General features: G+C 35.2%; 1 protein-coding gene across 1 annotated transcript in view; it reads right to left on the bottom strand.

The window, feature by feature from the left end:
• Nucleotides 1–4,853: 4,853 nt before the first annotated feature.
• The window catches only part of LOC137616062 (serine-rich adhesin for platelets-like), an 8,153-nt gene continuing 2,800 nt past the window's right edge, over nt 4,854–10,206 (bottom strand). The window contains exon 2 of the mRNA XM_068345738.1: nt 4,854–8,174. Coding sequence (XP_068201839.1) covers nt 6,669–8,174 — 1,506 coding nt within the window. The 3' untranslated portion in view covers nt 4,854–6,668. The remainder of the gene's footprint in view (nt 8,175–10,206) is intronic.

Raw genomic sequence — 10,206 nt, forward strand, 5'->3', positions numbered from 1 at the left:
AGTAAGCGATATAAGAAGTAATGAACAATAAAGATAAAATATTCTAAAAACATTAACAACATTAAAACAGATATTTCATATATAAACTATAAAAGGACTTATGTCAGCCTGTTCAACATAAAAACATTTGCTGCAAGTTTGAACTCTTGAAGTAATACTTGTGTAAATTTCTTCAAATTTGTAGGCAACCCCAATATGACTGCCTTTATCTGATCGGCTGAAAAGGAATAAGAATTATCGCCATTTTCTAGTTACGGTAAATAAAAATTTTACAGAGTTATGATGATATCTTTTTGTATAAAACACAAAGTTATGCAATATGAAGCCTGCAAATTAGTTACTCTGTATTTAGAGATGAGGTAGAAATCCATTAACACCAACATTTTCTTTAGATAATCTTTAGGTACTTTTAAAGAGTAACTAACTTCATCACTACCTAGTGCTGTTTATTAGTATCGCATTTACATTTATCCCTAATCTTATTTGACAATAATTTGCTATTTTCTTGAAATCCAGTCATTTATAAGTCTTCGCCCTGTTCTTTTGACTTTGCCCCCGGGGTTTCTTCCTTCCCTCACTCCCCGCTCTTTCTCCCGTCTTCTTCGCCCACCCTTTTCTCCCCCCCCCCCCTCCCACCACCACCTGTCATGTCGCACGTGCGATTAGACCTCGACCCCTCCCTCGACAGTAACACCCACGCCAACCGCCCCCCTCAATTGCCAGATGTTCCTACGGCACCTGTTACAGCAGCGACAGGCTTAAGATTCCACCCACCTGATTCCCGCTTTGGGAACGTTCTTTCATTATTTACCTGCTTTGAGAGACCATGCTATTTGTGAATGAATCAGCTATCTCTTGTTTAATGTTTTATTCTTTTATGTGAAATACATAAAACCGTTAAATGTCATTGAAGGTTACCTTAGCAGATTATACAATAGGTGCGATATTCGCAAGGGATAAGGAATCTATAGTGATTCAGATGTGCCGAAGTGGTGTAATTTTATTTCCAATAATTCGAATTAAGATCTTAATCTCTAAATAGTATGGGGTTTATAGATACTTTGTGGATAATCATGTATTTATTTGTTATAGCTATATAGATATTAAATAGGAATTTATATTATAACCAAAGCAAAACTTACTGAGGCATAAATTTACCGTAATCTTGCTTCATAAGTGATTTAATGAAAAACATGGGTGATCACACGCCCACTTATAATTTACAAAAAAAAAAAAAAAAAAAAAAAAAAAAAAAAAAAAAAAGGTATAATGGACAAGATCCATTTTGAGGTGTAAATGACACAGGCCCCGAGACGTCTTTCGGAAGGTGTCCTGCTCGCGATATCCTCGGCGGGACTTGAGACAGGAACAGGATGCGGTGAGGTAGCGGGGCCAAGGAAGGTCTCGCTCTGTGGAAGAAACCGTGACGGTGGCCGTAATGATGACGTTGATGATGGTCCTTGCACGAGCTCTGCACGAGCTCTGCACGAGCTCTTCCACAAGTAACGACTTTGCTTCTATGCTGCACTTACTGCTAAAGGCTTCCTCCACGTCTGTCTGTTTGTTATTATTATTATTATTATTATTATTATTATCATTATTATTATTATTATTATTATTATTATTAGTTAGTAGTAGTAGTAGTAGTAGTAGTAGTAGTAGTAGTAGTAATATGATTATTCATGTTATTTTCCTTCATTTTTCTTCATATTTAACATTATTGAATAAAAATGTACCTACTGTATATTAAACATTATCAATTAGCCGTAGTGTAAGCAATCTTGACTTACTTTTCAAGGCTACATTTTCTTCTTTATTAAGTCTCTTAAAATTTCAAAATCAAATAAACTTCAGCCGTATGACATGAATATGTACCTAATAAAATTTGGATGTTATATTGATTAAAATACCGTCTGTTTATAAACTGGATAATGTGGACTGTCCATTATATCAATCTTCACTACTATTTACTCCCCCCCTCTCCCCCTCCAAAATTACAATGAGCAATATGGCTAAGCAAACAAGGGCAACGGAAAGGTAAATTATGGTGTCAGATTTATATAATTTTTTTTTTTTTATTATGATGTGTAGATATAGTGACCTATAAAAAATGTGTACCAAGCATTTATACGCTGATAATTAGGTTGACAGTCATATTGAAGGTAGAAAGAAATGTATGAGTTTTCATGTAACCTTTATCGAGCCATGAATCTGGGAATGGGGATTTTATAATCCTCTATAATTATTTGAAGGAGATATCCCAAAGGTTTTGAGATAACTTATATTCTTTTATATATTCAGAAGGATTACTATTACTATTTTTTTCTAATAGTGACTCTAACAGTAGGTCTAAGACAATAATAGATTAGGTCAATAATGTCCTATCCTATCGAGTTTCATGACGATCTGATGAATAACTTGTGATTAATGAAAGTAGGAATAAGAATGTGGATAAAAACACTAATCAGCCCCGTGGTGATGATGGTTTTTATTTGTGATTAACCATCCGTTGCCCAATGTGTAAAACTAAGAGAATCCTAGTAAAAAAAACTGCAGGTATAATCTGGGTAAAAACTTATGTATTATCGGAGTTATTCTAAATCCCCAAAGTATTTATTCTACAGTGGATCGGAAGGGCCCTGGGAATTAAGTATAAAAGAAACTTGAGTGGAAAGATGAGGTTTTGAATTTTCCCAACGCCGATGTCAAATTCTCTTGTTTTGGCCGTATTCAAAATGTCAACTGAAAATTTAAACTTTCGTTCATCTTGTTAATAGGTGATAAGCGATCGGAAAAGTTTTTCAGTGAAACCAGTTTGCCAGTAAATACTGAATGCTATCATCTGTGTTTACAAACAAAGCACTATTTGCGGGAAAATTGTCGTCCACATTGTTATCTTTATTATTATCATTGTTATTATTATGATTTTTGTTGTTATTGTCCCCTTTGTCAGAACATTTCTTGTCTCATATTTGTGATAGAAGACCATTGTATTTCGAAATCTAGGGACAACGCATTACAGGCATTAGCTACGAAGGCGAAAATAGTTCCAAGAAATCCTCCATACGTCACCACACGGCCGTATAATTCAGTGTGAATTTGTCAGGAAAAGGTTATCAGTCTAGCAACAAAGCGTGACGTCACAGTCTCCTCTCAGCCAATCCGAGCCGGTTTTGTTACATCTTTCCCGCAGTCCTGAGCTGGTTGAGTCACCACGTGCTGCTGGCCAATCAGAATTTAAGCGCGGTTCTACAACGGACCAATCGCGTGGCAAAGTTATCGTGATTTTCGATCCCTCCGGAAATAGCGCGTGGCTGTCATTAGTTCCCGACACAGTGGATGCACGCCGTAAAGCACCTGTTACTTACGAAGGGGGTAATTGAGTACTGCGTGTTTATTTCTATTCAAAAGTGAGGTTAGATGAGTAAAATAGATCCATTGAATAGCCTCATTTTGTGTCACATTTTGGTGATGTTATTAACACCAGTATTATTATTATTATTATTATTATTATTATTATTATTATTATTATTATTAAGTAAACTACAACTCTTCTTGAAAAACCAAGATGCTTTAAGTCCAAGACCTCCAACAGGGAAAAATAGCCCAGTGAGGAAAGGAAATTAAGAAATAAATAACTACAAGGGAAGTAATGAACAATTGATATAAAATATTTCAAGATCAATACAACATGAGAATAGATTTACTGATAGGTGAGGTGTCCATAAGATCTTGTAACAAAATTTTAATATCTTCGCGTTAAATTTTTTAAGCGCAATGTTAAAAATAGTCAGGAAATTCCTGATGTCAAGACATCATCATTTTCATGGAAAATATTCTTTTCTCAAGGTCTCTCTCTCTCTCTCTCTCTCTCTCTCTCTCTCTCTCTCTCTCTCTCTCTCTCTCTCTCTCTCTCTAGGGTCGAAACGTAATTCCGTCACGCACAGCGTCTTGGAGAACGATTATGAGGTTAAAAGGACTTTGTATATTTACCTGGTTTTCGTTTTTATTTGGTGTTTTGCTGACTAAAAGTTTCGACCAGCTCGTGAGCGATCAGATATGTAACTCACTCTGATATCATTCCTCACTTTGTCCAACAAGATGAATGCGTTCTTCAAAGTGCGTGGAAGAGCATATACTTATTTAACAATCAGCACAACTCTATTAGATTGATCGGTGTTGTATGACAACGAAAAATGTAATGAGTATATATTTTATATAAGAAGGCAAAGTCTGAAATATGTGAGGTAGACAAGCTAGTTAGATGAGTTGGAAAGATCCGTAGCCTCCGGATATCCAGGCGTTAGTCGAGCCACTGTATCCGCCGCCTCTGAACAAAAGAATATCGAGTCTTTTCCGTTCTTATGTTCAGTTCACAGTTTCCTTACTCGATAATTGTATAAGATGTCTACCTACTTATCTCAGCATTTTGGTAATCGATTGGCAATGCATTAATTCAACGAATATACTCTGATATTCATTACATCTATCTACATGCATACATACATACATACATACACACATATGTATATATGTATATATATATATATATATATATATATATATATACTGTATATATATATATATATATATATATATATATATATATATATATACTGTATATGCATATATATATATATATATATATATATATATATATATACTGTATATGCATATATATATATATATATATATATATATATATATATATATATATATATCAGTATATATAGTTTTCGTATACATTATGATGTTTAGTTTTCTGAAAATAGATTTCTCATCTTAAATCATGGATAGCGAAAAAAAAATCATTGATAGAACATAGCCTTTATTTGTCTTCACATACGGTTTTTTAATGCCTTAGTATCACAGTTGAGGGTAATATACATTTATAATAATGAAAAATCCACTGAGAGTACTTGTTAATCTGAAGTTGGTCTCAGGTCGATAATAGATGAAAATAGCATTATTTGTTCTTGAAACATGTTTACCAGAAATATAGAGAGGGAGAAATTTATGTATTTGGTCCACATGATTTGTGTCAATGAGGAGAATGATATGAGGTGGAGGGCGAACTGATTGTGGATTTTTACAAGATGAATGATATATATTTTGTAGGTATGAGTATGTACAGTAAATGGGTAACTATGTTATAAAATGGACACGTCTATATTCATAGGATCTGTGTAATTACATAATGATCACATTAATTATAGCAATTCAGAAACAAGTCATGGTATCCTAAACTTTATTCAACTAGAGTTTAAATATTGAAATTCTATGAAGATTACTTTGGAAACGAAAAATTTATCCACAGTCTTGAAGATTTCGAAGCTTTTTCCTTCATCAGAAAATCTTTGAAGATACCATTATTTGCTTTTGAATTACCGACGTTAATTATGTAAATAGTCAGAGCATATAATTTAGATATTTTAAATTTGACAGTAAAGGAAGGAACATTTGGAAAGGATAATCGTTCTCTACCCAAGAGAATGCTAAACGAATAAATGAATTTTAGTTTATCATAGAATATGACAGAGTACTGAAGGAGCATAACTTGTCCGAGGATACTTCACTATATAAAAACTTTCCACCAATTCACATTCAGACATTTTTTTTAGACGCTATACACTTGACAAGGAATGCCTAAATCGAATCGTAAGGTATTTCATCGAACAGATTGTCAAGTTTTATTTTGTCTTTGTGGAACTTTACCAGCTTTGCATTTTTCACAGCACTTTCGGTTCATTAGTAATGGTAATAGGAAGTTTAAGTATAGTAATTGTCATGATATATTCACTTGCAATGTCATGGTTGGTGATGCGATGTTAATATTATGTGGGCAGTATTTTGCCGATCAATTTTCTCTGGACACTACGAAGGGACGTTGTATTTACAACTAGTCAACAATTAAGTAAACTTACGGTATATGAGTACAGCACTTAAGGTCTTTCGGAGTATCTTACTCATTTTTTTCCAACTTTGCATTTCTAAAACTGGACGATAACATAGCGACAGTTGTTAGAAATAATGGTAGAATAAATGTTCATATTGAACAAAGCGCATCATTTCTTGTAGTGCATTGAATCACCATGGGCGCCACATTCTCCTGAGGGATAAGTCATAAGGTAAGTCATTGTCTTGATGGTTTCTTCTCTCCTCAACCATGAAAGGATTTTCAACACCATCTCTTCTCTCCTGTGGCCTTTCTTGTGCATTATGTTCTTCCAATACTTTTGCTTTGTCGTTTTGTAAATTAAAAAGGGAACTACCGAGAGGTCTCGGTATTGGTTGTGAAGTGGATGCACTCGAATGTTGCGTAGGTAGTGGGTTACAGGAAAAGGGGGATTCACGCTCCTGATACACATTTGCAGATGCCTTTCGTAGACTTTCATACCCGACTGGAGTGGGCGGGGGTGTAAGAAATAGAGATTGCTCTGTGTAGATGGCATGACAAGATGTGGATGCTGTTGGTGTGGAGAGTGCGAAACCGCTGGGACAAGGCATAGAAGAATGACAGGTTAGCGAAGAAGACTGTATTTGTTGTCCGTCATTTTCTGAATTTGGTGTTTTGGGGGTGACTGGATAATAAAAATCGAAAGATGTACTTTCTTTAATTGGAGTAAATGTAATTCTTGTGTCGAATGTTGTTGATGTAGATGGGAGGATTACATTTTCGTTTGGAGAGGTGAAGTTTTCGATAATTGGCTGATATTAGTATCCACTGGTCTTAAGGGAGCAACGGCCGTTGTTGCACGAGAGCTATACATACCGCGCTTGATAATTGAATGTTCCGAAGATGTCGACGGCGTTATAAGAGGAGACGAGAGAGTTTTTGCGGTGTTAGGCCTAACTGTTGGTGTTTGAGGCGTAAGCGGAAGAATATAATTGTCATGACGCTCGTTTTCAGGTGATATTTCTGTTATTGTTTGAGAAACTTTAGAAGGCGGTTTGTCAGGGGTCATTGCTGCTGTAGAAATGGGGCTTGGCTGTACGCTCAAGTTTGGATTTGAAATTGTAGTTTGTTTGAATACTGGTTGCTGTGAACTTTGAAGCTGAGATGATTCTTTGGTTTGTATTTGTGTTGTGTAGTTGCTATTTTCGACTTTGATTGGACGAATGTCTTCCATTTTCCTTGTTTTGATGTTATCTGATGGTAATAAATCTTCAGATTTTATAATACTTTTTCCCTCTGTAAGTCTTTTGTGGGAGGACTTTTCTTCTTTCGTTTCTGGCTTTTGAAGCATTATTTCCGCCGACTGTAGTAAAGCAGTGGCCTCCGCGCCCCCTTGCACCACGAAACCAAAATGACCACCGGGTAATCTTGTTGGGACAAGAGTCAAACTTGGCATTGGTGAATTGTTTGAGTTGCCCTCACTTGTCGTCGAAGACACATCAGTCACCGTGGAACTCGAATCGCTACCATCTAATGATACTGTATCTATGCATATTTGAGATGACGATACTGATGTCTTAAGATCAATATCAATTGATTTGAGAAAATTCTTTAGGTGGCTTAAAAGTTTCGGTCGGATATTTGCCTGATGAAAGTTTTCGTAATCTCGTTTGACCTTCATGACACTTTCGATGGCACTCATACATTTCTTGAATCCCAAAGCGTAGTTTTCGGTATTGACACTTGCCTTTGATGTAGATGGGCCAGCGTTTATTGAATTGCTTCTCTGCTCTCCTGGTGCAGAGTTTGATTTTTCTTCCTTGGAACAGATAATTTCACACACGTTCGAACTGTGTTCTGAACCTATAAGAGGTAATGAACAATCTGTACGTTCCGTTTTGTCATGTTTACCGTCACTTGGTGTCTCTTTCACTGTGTGATTTATATTTTGTTTGTCTTCCAATGGTTCCGTGTGTTTATTGTTTGCATTACCACTAGATGTCTCATCACCACTATTACAAGCTTTTCCTTGTGACGCAGCCTCAGTCGTATCTTTTCCTACGTCAGAAGAAGTACTTGCATTGCAGGTGTCACTCCTCGTCTCCTTTAGCTCTTTCAGGTGTTTTACTGTGAGTTCAAGTATGTCGGCCTTTTCTAGTTTACTCGCCTTGCCCGTTTCTCCCTTGACCAGATTGGCTTCTGTCAGAAGGGCAGCCAGGTCGTTCAGGCTGGTGTTGATTCTCTCGCGTCTCTTCCGTTCCATCAGCGGTTTACGAATCTGTCCAAAGACAAAGCAACGTTAAGAACTGGAATTAAACCAACATAGAAAATATCTATCACTAAAGCATATCCATTGTTATGATAATTATTTATCATCTAAATTGTTACTTGTATTTTATATCACATAGAAATTTAACCTTATTCAAAATGTTCACCATAACTTGTAATGTGCCAGTTCTTAGCGTAGTCAGACTATGTATAAATTATGGTATCATATGGAGAAATTTAGAATTACTGTCTCATTTTTAAAAGTATAGTTTTGTTTTTATGAAAAGAAAATGGATGAGGATTAAGCCTTCCACTTAATTTAGAATATATTTTGAAAACTGAAAAAGAAGATAGTGTGAGAATGCTAAATGTTGGTCACAATATTATTAGCCTAAAGTCTTAACACAACCTACCTGCCATTTTTAATGATAAGAATAAGTTAGTTTAATGTAGGCTACTTAAATGGTGGTCAATATATATTACTTTAAAGGTATTCACCAATAAATTCTAGAGAGTTAGTAATATCATGCATCATCCCCAATGACATGTTATACAAAGCAAAATTGTTAGTGCTCCTTAATGTCGCAGGACCTTTAACTAGAAGGGGAGCATTTTCAACTGAGGATAAGATAATTGCTTTGCTGTTCTTTCATAATATTAATAAGAAAACCATTGTAACCTCTTCTGGGAATAGGATCCAAGACATCGAATAGTCTGGCGCATGCGCTTTTCAGCACTATGCCCTCTATCGTTGTTGCAACGATGGGATAAAAAAGAATAACAATGGCTGAGATTTTTTTCTGTAATTAATAGCTCCAAAAACTTAGTCGAAATTGTTTTATTATTATTATTATTATTATTATTATTATTATTATTATTATTACGTAAGACTGCACTGTACATGACTTGATTAGTGAACAATATCTTTACGTAGGAACCATTAAGATTACCTTTTCAGTAGGACTTATTATCTCCCCATTCTCACTTTAACCGTAATACACAACTTGAAGGGTAACAAGTTTTGATTTTTTTCCAGTAACAATCGAAGTTTGCCGTTGTTCTAGAGATAGACGCACTGCCCAGTTATAGTTTCGTTTAGCCGCAATATTTATTGTCTTCCCATTCAGACTAAAATTGTCTTACACCACAACCAACACGGTTGCTGCAGTTTTTGACATTTATACTTTAGAGCCGAGTAAACTATATCTGCCGTATGTTGTTTCCTTTGTTTGAATTTCTTGTATATGCTTTTAAAATACCTTTATTAAGATTATAGGAAAAAAGGAAGGGCAAAAACTTTCTCAACAATTGGGAATTTTATCATCAGTATCTGCGTATAATCGCCGATTCTCTCTCTCTCTCTCTCTCTCTCTCTCTCTCTCTCTCTCTCTCTCTCTCTCTCTCTCTCTCTCTCACTTTTATGATGGTTGCACAAGTCAGGGAAGATAAGATTTATCGTGCTGTCATTACTGGAGTAATGTGAGGTAGGCTTAGGCTCATCAGGCCATAGGTTTGCATGTGGAAAAGAAAGGGAGCAGTTTGAACTTAATGAGTTCAGATGACGATTATAAGTAACTATCATAGCTTGGTTTGATCCCTTTTGAGTTCAAAGTAATTCGTTATTATAACCAACAGAACGCCATGATCTTCCCCAAATTAATCTATTATTTTATCAATTGTTAAATGGAAATTGTTAATGAAGAGCACCGACAATTAGTATTGGCATAAAGCGTGTATTGAAATATTTATAATGGAAGCTTTACTTTGTGCATTCTACATTACGTACACAAAAAATTGATTTGTCGAGAAAAAAAAATATTTTTAAGATTACCAAAATGAGATAAAAAGCACAGCATTCATCAGTTCTGTATGTGGTACATTCTGTAATAGGATGCTAATGAAAGTGAAGAAATTAATACATGCTGAGGAAAATAAATGGAATTAATAGAAATGTTTCATTGCATGCACATATGAGTTTTTTCTTTTTTTTTAAAGAAGCAATCTAGTCATTATCTCAGTAGTATGCTACTGTTTCTCCATGT

This window comes from Palaemon carinicauda, chromosome 22 (assembly GCF_036898095.1).
Source record: "Palaemon carinicauda isolate YSFRI2023 chromosome 22, ASM3689809v2, whole genome shotgun sequence".
Taxonomy (NCBI): Eukaryota; Metazoa; Arthropoda; class Malacostraca; order Decapoda; family Palaemonidae; genus Palaemon; species Palaemon carinicauda.